This window comes from Arachis stenosperma, chromosome 1 (genome assembly GCF_014773155.1).
Source record: "Arachis stenosperma cultivar V10309 chromosome 1, arast.V10309.gnm1.PFL2, whole genome shotgun sequence".
Classification (NCBI taxonomy): domain Eukaryota; kingdom Viridiplantae; phylum Streptophyta; class Magnoliopsida; order Fabales; family Fabaceae; genus Arachis; species Arachis stenosperma.
Genome location: NC_080377.1, coordinates 133357268 through 133375980, shown reverse-complemented (window position 1 = coordinate 133375980; position 18713 = coordinate 133357268). Strand labels below are relative to the sequence as shown.

The 18713-nt window shown below is 35.1% G+C and overlaps 1 protein-coding gene across 4 annotated transcripts; it reads right to left on the bottom strand.

Annotated features, from left to right (window-relative positions):
* Positions 1–9181: 9181 nt before the first annotated feature.
* LOC130936647 (uncharacterized) lies at positions 9182–17847 on the bottom strand. 4 transcript variants are annotated; one of them, XM_057866760.1, is made up of 9 exons: positions 17683–17847; positions 15659–15983; positions 12929–15504; positions 12689–12834; positions 10651–12405; positions 10476–10524; positions 10167–10393; positions 9932–10033; positions 9182–9847 (listed from the first exon to the last, which is right to left on the bottom strand). In XM_057866760.1, the coding sequence occupies exons 2-9, from the start codon at positions 15849–15851 to the stop codon at positions 9613–9615; spliced, it is 5283 nt and encodes a 1760-aa protein (XP_057722743.1). In that variant the 5' UTR covers positions 15852–15983; positions 17683–17847; the 3' UTR covers positions 9182–9612. The 4 variants fall into 4 exon arrangements, with proteins under 4 accessions (XP_057722743.1, XP_057722757.1, XP_057722749.1 ...); XM_057866774.1 differs by having other exon boundaries at positions 10651–12309; XM_057866766.1 differs by having other exon boundaries at positions 12689–12813.
* Positions 17848–18713: the final 866 nt, after the last annotated feature.

Here is an 18713-nt window from a genome sequence, read left to right as displayed (position 1 = left end):
TGAATGACTGTGATGAGCTTCAAACTCGCGATTGTGGGGCGTTAATGACAGACGCAAAAGAATCACTGGATTCTATTCCGACATGATCGAGAACCGACAGATGATTAGCCGTGCTGTGACAGAGCGCGTTGAACATTTTCACTGAGAGGACGGGACTGTAGCCATTGACAATGGTGATGCCCAACATACAGCTTGCCATGGAAAGGAGTAAGAAGGATTGGATAAAGACAGTAGGAAAGCAGAGAAACGGAAGGGACAAAGCATCTCCATACGCTTATCTGAAATTCTCACCAATGAATTACATAAGTATCTCTATCTTTATTTTATGTTTTATTCATATTTTAGTTATCAATCCTCCATAACCATTTGAATCTGCCTGACTGAGATTTACAAGATGACCATAGCTTGCTTCATACCAACAATCTCCGTGGGATCGACTCTTACTCACGTAAGGTTTATTACTTGGACGACCCAGTGCACTTGCTGGTTAGTTGTGCGAAGTTGTGATAAAGAGTTGAGATTGCAATTGAGCGTACCATGTTGATGGCGCCATTGATGATCACAATTTCATGCACCAATTTCCTTCTTAATTCCATCTCCAGCTTGTTGTCTCATCCTATCCACTACTCGGTTGGTCGCAATACCAGCAACATTAACGGCAACAACCACGTTCGCTATCGCAGTTATGAAATCAGTCAGACTACCTACTATTATAGTTACCTCACCCTCTCCGTACTCGACCACGACCGCATCCACAAGATACCATTTGGTTCCTGTTCACATCAAACAAGTGATATCAAGATGATCAGTCTCAATATCTCAAGTTTAATGCTTTAAAGTCCTAAATGCATGCTCATGAACTTTATGCTATGTTTATTAGTCAGATATCCTAAATAGCACATAAACATGACTCAGAGTATGCCCAGAAGCATAGTCAGTCCGTTCCTCAAGCTCTCCAGGAACGAACTGCTCGGATACCATAATATAACACCTTACCAAACAGAACCTTACGCTTAAGTCGTAAAGCAGAGGTGGCGATGTATTATGAACTCTAAAAGAAAAGACGTATATAAATATAGTTGAAGGAATTCATATCTAGGAGCCTTGGAGAAAAGCTAAACAAAAGCGAAAATAGAAAATCATATCACACTCGCATGGATAATTGTAAAACGGATAGCTAAGATGTATTACACCAGCATGGATAATTGTAAAATGGATAGGTAAGATCAAAAGAAGGATAAAAAAAATATAATATACAGATCAGAGTTCCAAAATATAGATATCAAGCTCCAAACTCAATCTGCAAAGCTAAGGCCAGCCAGAGTATGTAATTATATATATATATATATATATATATATATATACAATCCAAAATATAACTCAAACTACAGAATAAACACCTATTTCTCTAAGTCAACCTCTAAGAGCGACGGAATACAAAATATACATGTGGAGATTCTATATACATATAGCCTAAAATAAAATATAACGGCCCAAAAGATAGTTTTTCTCTTGTAACGAGGCTCTCCAAACACTCAACGAGGTGCCTCTTGACTTCCATATGAAAAATAACAAAAACATGCATGGAATGAGAACCGGAGGTTCTCAACATGGTAAAGATTTTGCATAGTTAACATAAAAGGTCACGAGAAAGTCAGAGACATTCCTATAACTCTGACACTCAGATTTTAGCTTAAAGATCCAACTAAAGTAGAAATTAAGTTATCTAAGGTATTTCAAGTTCTGAATCTAACTTTAACCTAACATTCTACTTTCTGTCTCCTTCAATCCTCCGAATCACCGGTGGAACAATCTCTCCCTCACACCTCTACCAAAAGGGATCTCTCAGAAAATATACACATACAATTCAAGCAAGAAAAACACAGATAGAGGCATAATTACAGCAAGTAGAACAAGTAGCAGATAAGCAGAGTTAAGCAAACTAAAACAATGCACACTCAAACAAAACAAACAAATGCATATATGTATGCCTGTCCTATGGCTGATGAGTCTCATTTGTCGGTTATATAGCTAACCCGATATGTCCTGGTAGTTAACTATTGGACAGTCCCTCTGTACGCGGATCCCCAAGCTCAAAAATAATATCCATGGAGTCAAACTCCAAGCTCAAATATAAATACCATGGAGTCAAACTCCAAGCTCAATAATATTCCATAGAGCCAATCTCCAAGCTCAATAATATTCCATGGAGTCAAACTCCAAGCTCAATAATATAATTCCATGGGAAAATCCCAAGCTCAAATATATATATATATATATATGCATGCCCATGGGAGAATCCGAGAAGTTAAAGTTTCCAGTCACATCTTGCGGCAGAAGGTTAACAATTAATCTAAAAAAATACAAGCCACATAATAATCTCTTTTCTTTTTAAAATAACACTTCAAATCAAATCTTCAATTTTTATAGAAATTTCGGCAGCATATTCTCTAAAACTCAAACTTGTGCCACACTTCAAGGGTCCCAATGACCAAATCAAACACCTCTTAGTCATTCAAATCATTTCTAATATTAAATTATTTCAAAATCAAAGCAGTTCCAATAACAAATCGCTTACAAAATCGAACCACACATCTCTCAACCAATTCATTTAATTCAATTTCATGAACTCACCATCAATCCTCAATACATCAACAATCTTCATTATTTTTTTATACTTATCAAAGACATAATCCAACATATACAAATTCATTCATCCTTTATACACACTTCATATACCATATACATAATCCATCAATAATTCATTCAGTTCATTTCTATCTTAAGGTTTTCTAGCCTAAGTTTTCACCTAACATTAAACATTAACTACGAGAAACCAAAATCATACCTTGGCCAATTCCTTCCTAAGCTCAGAACTCCTCAAAAACCTCTCCTTCCACAAGCTCCAAGCTTCCAAACATCAATTTCTCAAACTTAATCACCCAGATTTCATTCCTAACTATTAAATTGAACTCCAAATCAACAAGAACACAATTTAATTCACACAATATCACTATAATCATCATAGGGTTCACTAATTCAATGATTCACAAGGGTTAAACAGTTTCTTATCTTACCCACGGATCAATTAGACAAAACCCAGTGATTAGTCGCTACTAGAATTCACCTAAACCATCAAAATCATTCAATTTTTTAATACCCAATTTCAAAACCCATGAAATTGAGGAGAGGAAGAACTAGGCAAAAAATGCAAGTTTCTTACCACTTTGTTCGGATAGAATTAAAGAGAACTTCGAGATGAACACGTGGCCGCTAACGGCTCGTCAATCGAAACTCCAGATTAAAAGTTATGGACGATTGAATTTGGAGGTGAAGGTTATGGTTTAACGTGATTCTCTCTGCTTCAGCGTGACTCCAAGGTTGAAAAATGAAAGGAAGAAAGCTCGTTTGGTGCTTTAATAGGTTGGTCCTTAGTCCAGTTTGGGCTTCGTCCAACCGGTTTGGTCCGTTAGTTTAATTTTAGACCAAAACTTTAAAATTAATGTCAAAATTCATATTTTTAATATTTATCAATTTTTTGAAGTTTACAAAAACAAAACAGAAAAACGTACAAAGAATTTCTGAAATAAACATTTGACTTTCTCCAAGTCTAACTCTCTTTGCTTTTTTTCTCAATGACTTTTTCTTAATTCACATTAATGCCTTTTTCCATTGAAACAAAGAAAGGTAAAATTGAGAAAGCAGAATATTCAATAGAGAACCATGAAGGAGAAGAATGTCTAGCTTTGTAAGCTATGAAAATCCAAACTTTGTGCTCTTACTCCTTGAATCAACCTCTGGCCGTTTACCCCTTTAATAAAGGAGTAAAGCTTCCAATGCTTGATAGTTGACTTCAACACCTTTAACTTCTTCTTTCCTAATGTCACCAGCAGCAGTGGCGCAAAAGAGAGATAGAGTAGTAGCAATGATTGAACCTTATATGCATTTATACCTACCATCTTCTCTTTCATCCTTTTTCAATATTCTTCAATGATCTGAGCCATATATCAAAATTTTAGCTCCAAATTTGATTTTGGACCCTTGATTCACAACAGAGCTTCATAGCCTCCACTTTCTTCATTTTTTCATTTTGGTGCATGCACAAAGGATATTTCTTCAATAATCTTCAATGAAGTACAAAGATGCAAAGATTTTTTTGATGTAGACTTCGGATGTGGTCTTTGCTTGAAGTCCTAGTTAATTGACTTTCTTCCTCTAGTTTAATTTTGGTAACCCACTTTTCAACTTTAATTTGAACCCTAATCGGAGTTCTTTTTTCTTTCTTTCTTTTGGACTTCTTCATGTGGGTGAGAAAAAGAAAAGAAGAGATAATTTAGTTCGGTGGCTTAATTTAGGTTCTGATTAAAATAGAGTTCCTTTTCTTAGTTAGCAACCAAGTTGAGTAAATGGACTTGGATCACCAATTAGGCTTTATGCTTTTTTTGGGCATGCCATGATTCTTTTCTTCTTCCTTGTGTTTGGAGATCAGTAATACATTCTTTCAATCATAAATGATGATTGATTATGAGTCTAAACCATTTTTGGACTTTGTTAGCTTGTTAATGGGTCTGTTTTATTTTTTTTATTTTCTATACATTTAACAAATTAATCACACACACAATTAAGCTTTTATCTCCAATAATAATATTTGTTCATCATCAATTAATTATAATTAGTTCTTCAAACTCAACACATATGTTAAATGATGAAGTCTTATATTAAATGTTATAAGTTAAAATAATATAGCAAATTAATATCACATGTTACAAAATAATTGATTATTTATCATGTTAGTAACACATAATATATCATATATCATAAGGTATGTCATAAAATTATGTAGAGTCAAATTAATTAAATTAGTTCTTAGACAAAATTATTCTTAAATTTTTCATAAATTTTAAACTTTTAATATTTATTAATTTTATTAATTTTAATTTTATTTATTACACCTCATTTAAGCAAAATTCTTAGAATATAGAAAGATAATATACTGTTAATTTTTATATATTTTGATGTCTCCAATTGTGTATATAAACTATGGTGAGATTATTAATTTATACTAAAAAAATTTATTTTCTTGAATCTCACAAAATAAATATAATAATTATTTTAAAATTTTAGTTATTTGAATTTTTTTATTAAACGGTGATGGTACACATGTAAGTATTTTTTTAACCAAGTTCAACTAAGTAGACATACACTCAGCGAAAAAAATGCGTGCCTGCGTTACCGCTACTCTATTTCCAGGCTTCTACAATACAATTTTTTATTGAAGAGAACAAAAATTTATTAATATTACACAGAAATTTTTGCACATAGCACATAGCACAAACTTAACGATATAATATGTAAAAAAATAAGAGAAAAATTAAACAATAACAAAAAGAAGATAATGGTGGCCACAATGACAACGACCGTGACGTTGAAAAATAAAGCGCGCAGAAAGAAGGAAAAAAAAATAACGAAAGAGAAGAAGAAAGAAACACACACGCACGTACAAAAAGGAGAAGAAGCTTATGGCGACTTAGTAGAAAACTTAATTTAAAAAATGCTTAGACACAGTGCCCACATACATACAAAGAAGAAGAAGCACCTGATGACTTGGTTGAAAATTTAGTTTAAAAATATTTGGGCGTTTGATTTTGTTGGTCATTAAATTATAAAAATATTCTTAGTTTAAAAAAAATAATAGTGATATTAAAGTTTTAATCATTTAAAATAATTAAAAACTTATATTTACTTTTTAAAGTTAGATCGATGAATAATGAAACAAAAACTAAAGTAATGTTAATTTTACCATATTTTTTATTAATTTAATTATTAATTACTTTGATGAATAATTATAATTTATATTCACATCATTGACGACATAAAAATATATAAAATTAATAATATATTATTTTTATGTTATTTTATGTAAAAAGAATTTTGTTTAAATAAATGTAAAAAATGAGATAAAATTTAGTAAAATTAATAAATATTAAAAATATAAGATTTAAAAAAATAATTTTTTTATAAATTAATTTGATTCACTTTTTAAAATTCTAAAAATAAAAATGATTTATACATGTATTTCTATTTTATGGATTAATTTAATTCTATATAAATCTATGATATGTTAGATTGGTAATCACATATCACTATGTCACGTGAACCAATTATTTTTTATAATATATGGCATTAACATATCATCCTAACATTTCATATGATATTTATCGTATCACATTATTATCTATCTAATAAAAAGAATTCACATTTATATTTTTCATGAACTAATTTGATGAAACTTATTTTTGGATGACCAAATTGTTTCTCGTGTGATTTTTTTTATGGACTTTTTTTTACTATTGACTTGTGTTCAGATAATGGGAAATCAACCAGTTCAACCTTTTGGTTCTTTTTTAAATAGTAGTTGAGATAGGGTTACTGCATGAATTGTCACTGTAGCTATCTAGTTTGATACATCGATTATAAAAGTTTTGGGTTAAAATCAAGAATGTCCTATGTTGCTATAAAGTATAAACTTCTCAATTTTTGTAATATTATATATAGCAAATCATCGTTAGGCATTATTAGTTAGTCTTAATTTTACTCACAAGTCGGTGCAAGTCGCTGTTAATGTTGATTAAAAATTTAATTATTTTCATGAAATTTGATCAAAACAGTTTATACTAGGTTTTTTTTAATAAATAAAAACTTTCATATTTATCATTTTACACAAAATTTACCTTTATATGTAATATCCTTGGCTATAAAATTGGCTAAGAAGGCAATTTCACATGTAAAGCCTGCAAAATAGATAAAGAAATATGTTCATTGCAATTTTGCTAGCACTACTAGTGAAATTGGAAAAAAAATAGATTAGATATTTTACATAGTTTTTATTATTTTCAACAGCTTATTGATATTTTTTACTTGTTATTATTGATATTTATTCTAAAACATAAATATTAATAAAAAATGTCTAGTATTTTTTTTATCAAAGATAAAGAGACTTGAATCTATAATCTCTAAATGAGTATAAGAAGACTATGTTATTTGAATTATAATCCATTGACAAAAAAAAATATCTAGCATTTGATTCAAATAAAATATAAAAATAAATTAAGAATAAGAATTTAAATTTTGTATTTTAATTTAAATTTTTAAAAACCTGCATTTTACAAACTTATAACGAAAGATTAAATTATTTCTTAAAATTTATTAAAAATTATTTAATTTATTAACATCTAAAAAATTATTACCAAAATTTTTAATGATGATAAACATAACTCTCTAATGTGAAATAGGAGTTAAGATATGGATTTATTTGACCACTGCTACATCAACCAAAGATCAAGGATGATAATTAACAATTTAACATAATGTTTCATTGACTCGGTCAATCTGATCATGTGAACCAATTAAACTGGTCAATCAGTGAGAACAATTTTTGGTAGATGACAAGCCTATATTTTGGGCCCCAAAGTTTTCCATATTTGGGCTGGATCCATTTAAACTAGATCGAAATGGTATTTTCTTTTTCTTTATTTTTTCCGGCAAATGAAAATCAAAATTATATAAAACACAACTTAAATAAAATTAATTGAGGTGATTAACATTTTAACAACCTTTACCTTTGGACCAAAAAAGAAACCAACCTTAACCGCTTAAGAGTTGCATATTTCCCTAATAAAATAGAATTCATTTCCCAAACCAAGTTGAACCAATTACAATTTTGTAACCTAAAAGTAAAAAAAGAAATGACGATGGTCCACTTACCCATTGTCATGACCATGGATTCACGTTCAGTCCCTATAAAAGGTATCAATGACTCCCTAGTCCTTGCAATGAGCTAAAGAGAGTTAAAAAAGAGAAAGCAAACTCACGTGACTCACTATTTTGGCTAAAAAGGGATAGGAAGAATGTAAATTAAATTGCACAAGGATGAGGTTGATAGCTGATTCAATTATTTATAATAATTTCCCTGCTGCTCACGGTTCGCCACACGCCACTATTTCATTAATAGTTGAAACTACAATCCTATTGGTCAGATACGGATCTTCTCTTTTGTTCCATAGCTGATATGTTTTTGTACGGAAGCTCGATCATTCCAAGTGAGTTGTGACAACATTAAAGTTCCCTTTCACGGCTTTTAACTATAACTATAATAATCATCACTATTGGAATTGGTCTCTTGTGACTTCCCTTTCCGAGGAATCTCTTGATGTGTACCCGTACAATAAGATTGAAAAAGTGATGACGTTTTATTGAGTAAAGGACGAAGGATGTCAATGTCAAAGGTACGATGATGTAACAGTGTATATTCTATTCTCTATGGTAGTGTTTACTTTGGCAGGTTCTAATTGATTAATAACGATTGCTACTATGCAATCACAAGCGAGAACAATATCATGTTTCCGGTAATTGTTCCAATCATAAGAATGTCGTCATTCATTGGGAGGGGCACTTTATTCTAATTAGTGATGTCTAAAAATGACACTAAATTAACTTGTTTTTCTTTTGATGTCGATGTCATTATTTATCCAAGGGTGTGTGTAATACACGTGCAGCATTTAAAGATGGTCAAATTCTGAAATTCATTTCCCAACAAACTCAGCCCTGACACCTCAGTTGAATTATTGGAATATAAATAGTAACTCAGAAAAATCAAACGGCTCAAAATATAGCTGAAATTATGGGGCAAAAACCAAACCGATCATGTTCCCAATAGCTGGGCATAAATCATGACTTCCAAGTCCATGAATTGTTGGTGAAATTCTGGTAGAATAGCAGTCTACTATTTTCACTACTACAGCTTACAATTGTTAACTGAGGAATTAAAAAACAAATAGAATGCATTGAGAAGATCTTAATGATACCCACAACATTAAGTATATCTAAAACAAAACACCCCAACCCTACATTCATAGATATCCCTTGTGACTAACAAGCTGCTATGCTGAACTACATGGACTATCAATTTATCCAGGTAAGTAAAGGAAACAATTAGTATTGAAATGTTATATGATGCATAAGAGACTATTTTATTAATACTACTTTTGAATGCCAAACAAAAGTAAACTAACAATGCACCCAGAGAGAGGGTTAGGTGATGAAGTTAAACTAATATTTATGCATGAAAATTATCTGAAATTGAGGAAAATTAAATGACTTGGGTGATGAAGCAGGAACTATGTAGACTGCAAATAAAAGAAAGCTTATTATATGCAAATTGAGGGAAAAGGTTTGAAATTGAGAAAACAAATATCGATTGAGTTAACACTGTGATAATTAATCAGAGACAAAAGCCATCCATAATTGGTATGGTTAAAGCTAAGTAGACTGCATATATTATCTTACTATATACAAGAAGACTGGGAACCCGAAAATCAAAAGATAACTAGATTGCAAAGATCTAGACATACATACATACATATATAGATTGAAAAGATCTAACAGCCTCCATTGGTTGAGGGGGCAATCTAGTAACCATTCTTCTCCTACATTGCCAGTTGTATGGTTCTATGGCGATGAAGTGCAATAATATAAGTTGAAAGAAAAGGACCAGAAACACGAGGTTCTAGAGACAACTGACCAAGAAAGATGGAAAAATGAATTAATTAATTATCAAAGTGAAAGACATTGTACCCTGTCTGGGAGATTTCTAGGCATCGGAACAGCAGTAACGTATCTCTGAGGGGGGCTTGGTTTATGAGCATTTCGAGCTGCATCAGCAGATGAGGTCTCTGCCCCATCATTTTGCCCCCTTCCATGGAACTTGGCAAACCGGTTGATCACAGAAAATCTTTCTAAATCTTGACATTCCACTCTCAAGTCCAAAATTGAGGATCTGTTGTCCAATCTGCAACATCATGATGAATAACGGCAAAAGTTATAGCTATTACATTGTGGATTGTAAGTATCAAACACAACAATGTGATAGTACCTCAATATATCATTTTCCAGTTTCCTCATTCTACCAACAAAGTCTTCCACTTGCCTAATGTAATGATCGTTCTTCTCGGATGATTTAAGTTTATCATGCAGCCTACAAAATATTAACAAACAAAAAAATAAAATTCAATTATTACACGAAGAACAGATTAAAATTGTATATATTTCCTGTTGAAAACCATTATATGTTCACATAACAAACCCAAAAAAGAAACAAACTTTCTTACAGTTTCTTGCTACCACCACTTCCAGACTGTGAGACCGAACTGCATGCATCTCCTAAAACTAATCTAGCAACAGAGTAGACCAGACTTTCATGGTTCAATTTGGCATCGGCAGAGAGAACTGCTGCTGGCGGAGGGTTAAATAATTGCTGCATAAGCTGTGTTGTCAAAACAAGCCGTCTTCTTGATTTCATTGTTGGTTCTTCATTTTGCTCGGCATCCTCTTCAACCTGAAGGTCAATATGGAGCAAGATGAACTCCCAATTAACAAAATAATCTGAACATTCAATTCCACAGGCTATCTAAACAAACCTTCTCAACCAATCTATTTGCAGCTTGGGCCCAATCTAATTCTGCAGCACTGCAAATTCATAAAGAAAATCAATATTCTTAGGAGAGACATATTTATTAACATAAATAATAGAGTATGTACACAACTAAATATAGATGTAGTGTGTGCTACAAAGCACATAACCTTGTCAACTACCTGATATCTTGAAGCCTTTCAGAGCCCTGTTCCAATTCTTTATGAAATGGAATGAGTTCAGATGTGGAACTTTTCCGCTTCTTAGGTCTTGTGAGTAAATCAGATTCAATTGCAGGAGGCAATAACCGAGAAGGAACATGCTCGCTTGAAAAGGAAGTGGGCGTTGGACTTAGCCTAGCATTACCAGCATCACCAAGACTATTAACTTGCTCCATTGACTTGCCAAGATGCACACTATCAGACTGGTTCCTCACAGTGAAAGACTGGTCTATAGGTTTAGGAGGAGCCATCGCCCGTGCATCATACATAGGCAACATTTTACCATTTTTAAAAGTTCCATATTGTTCAAACCACGATGGAGCCATCTGAGGATTTATCATAGGATGTTCACTTCTAATAGAAGCTGGATTGTTACTGTTGGAGACATTGAGAGCATTTTTCTGACCATATCCACCCACATCCAGAGAAGATGCATTAGTGTCTCGACCATCAACTGGCTTCGTAGGGAAGCCTGGTATATTAGGATCAGCTGGAAGCACTGTAGAACTATCACCCGACACATCTTTGACCATGGTATCATATCCATATGACTGCCGTCCTTGGTTGAAATCTTCCTGCTGTTTATCTATCACATTATCTGAAACTTTGAATCTCTTGACATCTCGATTACTGGGATCAATCTCAATATTTTTCATGGACTGAACCTGATTTAGCAAAGGGAAGTTCTGGTGTAAAAAGTTATTTGGTCTTAAAGACCGGCCAAAGTCTTCAATATCTCTAGAAGTAGCAGCTGGACTAGTTTGAGATGCATCGGGTATACCCTTCCCAACTTTTTCCTTCACATGTGACGCGCTTGCTGTCTCATCCGCAGCCTCAACACTCTCAGGCAACATCTGCTGCCGAGAGATTTCATTACCATCCTTTGAATCTTCAATACCTGGCTTCAATGGCCAGGTTGTGGTTTCAGAAACATTAATTGGTTGGAGACGGGAAGGAATCTTTGAGGAGTTAGGAAGTTGCTTGCCAGAAACGTTGGTCCATACGTTGTGTAGAACTTTTGAAGCAGTGCCTTGCATAGATGCACTAAATGTTACAGAAGGATGAGAAACTGTGGCAGCGGCAGTCTCTGATGCCGAAGTTTGCATGGAAGGGTCTCTTGAATTGAATTGGTCTATACCACTTGGACGAGGCATATCCCGAGCAGATACCGATTCAGATTGACTAGTGTGAGATCTTTCACCATATTCATCCATCTGATTTGCGGGAACAGTCTGATCAACAAAATTTGCATTGGAAGATTGACTATTTGAAGCTTTTCCAACAAAACTAGCCCTGTTTTGATTTTGAGTATGGATCCTCGAGAAAGGAAACCCAGATGACAAATCCTGTGACATATTTCCCAGCACATTGTACTGTGAGGCTTTATCTAAAACTTGTCCTGAGGAACCAGAAATGTTATTCCTAAGCTCATGAGATGACTCTCGAGAAGGAAAATTCTGAGTAGAAGACAACCATGTATTGCCCTTATCCACTGTTTCAGATGTAACACGAGATGATGCCACAGGAAGCCTTTGAGTGGGAGGAGCCAACTGTAAACCAAATCCCTGAGATGAACTTTGATTCCGTTGAGACCCATCAGAAGATTCAGTATCCGGCACCCTGGAAGATAAATGACGGTTAGAAGTGCTTGTTTTTGTTGCAATGCCATGCTCCCTTGACTGATCCACTTTATGAAGAAGCTCAAGAATATTTTGACTACAATAATTTTAACAAATCAAAGAAAACAGTTGAGCTAAGTTCATCATGTAAGTCATAGATAAATGAGTGGTAAGAAAAGGAAGAGAAACAAGTAAACAAGGCTGCCGTACCAATTAGGCCAGAAGTCAGCAAATGTAGAAACAAAATAACCATAATGTATAGTTACTTACCACTAATAGAAATAAACACAAAGAATAATGGCTCAAAACATGGAACTACGAGAAGATGACACACTAAAATTGAAAGGAAAAGGGTAGGAAATTTTCAAACATTCAACTACCTGGGAGAAGCAGTCTTGTTTAAGGCATAATTAGTGACACTTCTATCAAAGGGGGCTAATGTCTTTGGTATTTGGCCAGGCAGTGCGGTTTTTGACGTATTATCATCCAAGCTTTTTGTCTCACCCTGAAAAGCAGGTGCATTCCTCTGTCACAAGTATATAAATACATAAACCTCAATAATTATGGAAAACTTCGTGCAATCAACATAGGGAGCACAAGAAAGTAAAACTCAGAGTTACCTTCTCTGTTTCAGTATAATTTTCATCAGAATGACCATACTTTGACTGCCCAGGATAGCTTTGGTCATGTCCTTTAAGTCCTCCAAAAGGTTGATGGGGTGTAGGATGTGAATTTATGGCATGTTTGTTTCCATGAGTCTCCATGTCAACACCAACATCCCCCATAGGGTGAAATTGAAATTTACGAGTTACAGGAGTTCTTCGATTTCCTGCACCAGCAGATACCTTTGGACTACGTGAATCACTTCCATCAAAACTGGCAACTCTATGGTGAGATGAATTAGAACCAACACCATCTGCTGATTTTTCATTTTTGTTCTCACTATCATGAATGTCTCCTTCTAATTTCTCATTCCTAGATGATTCCAAAACTAGAGGGTTTTTCTCCATATGAAACCGATATTTTCCTGGACCATCATTTCCATAGCTCCCCATGGAATCAGAATGTCTCCATGCATCAACATTATGAAGTTGCTGGTTGTTTTGCCTGCTGACCCATGTAGCACCTGGGTTTGGTATAGCACCAATGCCATTCATACCAGTATCTTCCCCACAAATCTGCATATTAGCTGGAGACTTAACATGTTCCAATCCAGCTGATGAATTAGTATCAGAACCAGGCTCCCACATTGCAGATACATGGCTTGTCTCTTGTCTAGCATCCTCATGACGGGAATGAAACATGTTTTCATTTTCACGAGCCTTAAGAGTAGAACTGTTATCAGATGGGGCTGACTTAATTCCATTCCATCCATTAGATCTATTGAGTGCCTCACCACTACTATTTGGGGATGGTAGCATCTGTTGATGGGTCCATGAACCAGAAATAACCTTTTCATTAATTTCTATACCTGAAGAATCAGCAGCATTTCCATAAACACGATTCCCTTCAGCAATTGGTTTTTGCTGCGGGCCGCAATCTAACCATTTGCCTCTTTCTAAAAACTGTGGAATTGATCTTTGAGAAGTGTCGGTCTGTAACCTGTCACGCTGTTCTGGTACAGTATCAACACTTGACTGATGAAATCCGGGAACACCAGAATAGCTTACAGAATTGGGCCTGCTAACATCATCTGGCCGAAGAAAAGGTCTTGAATTTATATTGGGGGCTGACTGCAAGTTATTGTCGGCCCAAACTGGCTGTTTGCTGCTATCAATGGCTGAAGCCCGCTCATTCCCAGATGAACGTTCGTTATTCCGGAAACTTGGACGACTCCACTCTTCCTGTATGCCTGTTTCAGTACTAGATGTTTCGGCTACAGCAGACTGCATAAGTGCACTCCAGCTTCCGCTCTGGAGAGAAGGAAATCCCCCAAAACTATCTGCACTGTCCAACATATTGAATCCTGTATTCCTGCCAAATCCATCCCACAGATTGTCATCTGAACCAAACAAGATTTTCTCTTCAGTTGGATCCAGGGTGGCCACATTCTGTGAAGGTGGAACCTGCATTACCATCTTTTCCTGTGAAGTCTCTGATGATCCACCTACTTCTTGCCTCCCATGAAAATCTTCAATTGGCACATTTCTTTGTTCCGAATTCACTTGCTGCAAGTGCTCCATATTTATACCTTGAGCAACAGAACCAAACATATTTTTCCCTTGAATATCTTGCCTTGGCATCGGACTTCCGTCATTAGTGTCAGCTTGATCTGAATACAAACCATACGGCTGAGGTGGAAATGAATTACCACTGGCTGCTAAGTGTGGGAGCGCAGGTTTGTCCCCTTGAAGGTTAGCATACTGGTGTGAGATAGAAACCTGAGACACTGCTGCCTTATCTGTTTGAACATGAGGATACAAGTTGGGCGCACCTCTTGAGCCAGAAACTGGAAGCCCATAAAGAGACTGGTCTCCTTGATTAGGAACCAATCCCATCAGACGCACTTGATCAGGTGATAATATAAGCCCATTTGAAGCCCCTTGCATGACCGGAGATGCACTACGCTGGAGCCAACTTGCATTACTTGCCATGACCTCAGGTTGCCACATAAGGTTAGATGCCTCATTTATGGGAATGCCATTGATGAGAGAAGCAGAATGGCTTGGAACTGCCTGTTTTGAAATGGAGGGAACTGGAGCCATTGAACTATGTTGCCTTGCATCCAGTTGATGAAATTGTTGCTGCCTTTGAAATTCTTGCATCTGGTTGAGCATTACTTGCTGCTGTAAAAGTTGCATGTCATTTATGCCAGACTGCTGTCTAGGCAAAGGCTGAAGCATGTTTGATTGCCGACCACTTAATTGTTGTTGACCTCCAAAAAAATCATAATTGACAGGAGATTCAACTGCATCAGTCCTAGTCAAATTCTTCTTATAGAGTTCAAGACCAGTGCCTTGTTGTGATTCAAGTACTGGCATTCCTCGTATGCCATGAAAACCAGCTTCGGTATCCACTCCCAAAATGTTCCCTTCATTTTGCCTAGGCTGGAAAACCTGGTGCCCCTGCATATAGCCATTAACAGCTGCTTGTTGGTTCGGGAGTTGATTTCTGCCAGTGTCAGGCCTCAGGTTAGATTGTGCCAGGTTCAAACCATGTCGCAAATGTGGAGAGCTTGTGTGTCCCTGCTCAGGATCTATGAAGGCAAAAGTATAATCAGTGATAATATCAAAATATTATGTAAAACCAAGAGCATTATATATGAGAGGGTAATAATTAAAAGTGAACATATTATGATCTATTAATGATTGAAATTTAAGAAAAAATTAAAAATATTCTAAAAACTATACCCGATTGCTGTAGATTGAAATTCTTCAAATTGGAAATGAAAGGCCCATCAGTTGGCCTCTGGCCACCAGCCCACAAGTTGTTGGTTAACCCTGGCCAGTTCCCGTCCACTGCCTGTGAATGGTACTGACCCTGGGACAAGTTTTCCTGACCAAAAAAATTATGGACCCTGTCTCCTACGTCGTTTCCAGGCATAGATTAACAAACCCAAAATTTATCAGAAGATAACTAGTTATAGAAATGCCTAGTTGATCAAGGGAAATGAAGAAAGAGCTTCTCCAAATACTATGCTTCCCAAAAAGACACCTCTGAGCATACCATTTACTCCTGGAAATCATTTTCAGAAAAATTAATTAGCCTCCATGGCAAAAATTTAACAATAGATACAATGGGATAACAATAACTCAGATCTATTCCAAAATTCCAAATCAACCAAGGCATAACTAATTCTGTTTCCTCACAACAATAATTTTTTTAAAAGAAATTACAGCATTGGACTGAGATTTCAAATTCCTCCATTAACAGTCCAGAATATAAAAGATCAGTGCACATAAGAGATGCAACTATTCATACATAGAAAGCTTTACATCTTTTGGGATGAAAAAAATAGATTTATAGCTCTGTATTCAAAATTATCTCCATTAATGCAATCACAGACACCTTCTTCCAGGAATAGTTCCTTTTTTCTCAAGTGATTTCAATAAATTCGCTGGTAGTTACAGGAACAAAAGGCTCTTCTTTACATACACTAATACTACCATCGACAGCCTAGTATTGAAATCTTAAAAAATATTCAAATGGAAATAGTCACAACTACTGAGTATAATCCATAAGGGGGAAAATCGCTTTTCATGACAAGAGTATCACTACTGACTACTGATGAATAAGTATAACTAAAAAATATATATAATTAAAACCAAAATAAGCCTAGTCAACTCCTTCAGAGTGCATAAGAATGCCACACTGAAGAGATCAAAATGTTGGATATTTAGAAAGACAGCAACAACTTCCAACTAAAACATCACATAATATTAGAAAGAAAGAACCATCCTCAAGAAACTTGAGAAAAAGTGCATCACATTCATTAAAATAGCATCCTTTTGCCAAAAATGAGAGCAACCCACCATTTGTTGCAAATACATAACCAGTAACCACCCCAAAGATTGTATTCATCCAAGAACTTCATTAAGCACTCAGTGTCTCAAAATTGTCCCAATAAGTTCTGGAGATATCCATACACTTCATTGAGGTTCTGCACTAAAATCCATCACTCGGGTTCATTTCTTCCAGATTAATAACTCACAAGGAATCCATATCCACGGGAAATCAAATTTAAAGAGAAGAAAAAAACCCACTCATTACACATAACCTTATAATCTACTTACTTTAAAACATCTCCACTAAAAAAGCTTTCTCCTTCATTTTCGTTAGAGTACATAGCGAAGTTATAGCTATATGAAAGTGCTGAAGCTTAACTTCAACCAAGATGCCAATAATTCAAACTCTCCTCCATGTACATCAGAAACCCAAAAAGCACACAATTATACCTAAGAGACACCTAATCAAAAACTAAGAGACAGAGAAGAGGAAACCACAACCAAACCCAAGAATCTAATCTTATGCACAATTTCACCTAACTTTCAAAAAATATCCCACTTCTAACCGAAATGAGAGGAAGCAGAACAGACAAAAAACCCAAATTACTATCCCCTTCCCCCAACTTACCCCTCAACTAAGCTCATCCCCAAAACCAAAAATCACTCCAAAATCTCAAATTTACCCCCCAAAACGCATAAGATCGGAAACGCGGCACAATTCGAGCTCAAAATCAGCATTCAAATTCACCACACCACACACAAAAACGACTGCACGAGCTGCCAAAATCGCGCCCAACGCAGAACGCGACAGAATCAACCATAGATTTGCAAAAAAAAAATTCAGCCATAAAAGAAGGGGGATAATAAAAGGTTCCTAGAGAGAGAAAGGCTAGGGTTTTGAGGCAGAGAGAGAAAGCGCGTGAACTCACAGTGACATTGAGGTGGCTCCATTGAAGCTCGAGAGTGATCCCCGCAAGAGTGTGGAGGAGCCAAAGCGTTAGGGTTTGAAAGCGGTGAAGAGAGAGAAAGCGAAGAGAGAGAGATAGAAAGAGGTAGAGAGAGAAAGGAAGAAGAGTTTCTCGAGTTTCTCTCTGAGCTCACACAGATAAAGTGATCGAAATAGTGCGAAATTTTCAACGAAGGTGAGGTTCGGGCCGAATCTGAGGTTCGGTTGGTGGTTAGGGTCCGAAGCTGGGCCTCGTTCTCTTTCTCTCGCAAAATGAATGGGGCGCGGTGTTGGTGGTGTTAGGCTTTAGACAGAGCCCAAAGAGGGGAAGATAGCATGTGAAGAGTTGTTGAGGGTAAATGGGCCTAGCCAATTACTGCGCGACGCGTGGCACCGTGACGGCACAACCACTTTTTTCTTTTTCTTTTCTTGTAATAAAAAAATTGTTTGGATCATGTACTGTCCTGATTTTATGTAAGAAATTAATTAAATTTATTTATTTTCTTACACTAAATCTAAATTCAAGTCTGTTTCTAAATTTATTTCTTCCTAATTTTTTAAAGAGAGTCTCTTTCTTTCCAAAATAATTGCTTGCTATTTAAAAAAATAATTATCAATTATGTTTTATTAACATGAAGCATTATTAATCATCACATAGTTTATGTTAATTATTCAACTTTCAAACAGATTGAACTCTTTATTCATCCAAACATAAAAGTATTTCTTATATAATAATTTAAGTAATTATATTATAAATATTTTACCAAACTTACGATATAGAAGTTATACCATATATGTGGATCTTGACAAAGTTTAACAATTATAATTATGATATAAATTATGTTCGTGTAAGTGTCCAAAAGAAAAATAAAATAAACGCGTTCATCTTTTTCAATGTTTGGCAAGAAAAAGACCAAGAAAATAATAATGAAATTACATTTGTATGTATATATCCATAATCCATGGCTGATAAGTGATAAGTAATAAATTTAATTTTCACATATATATGATATG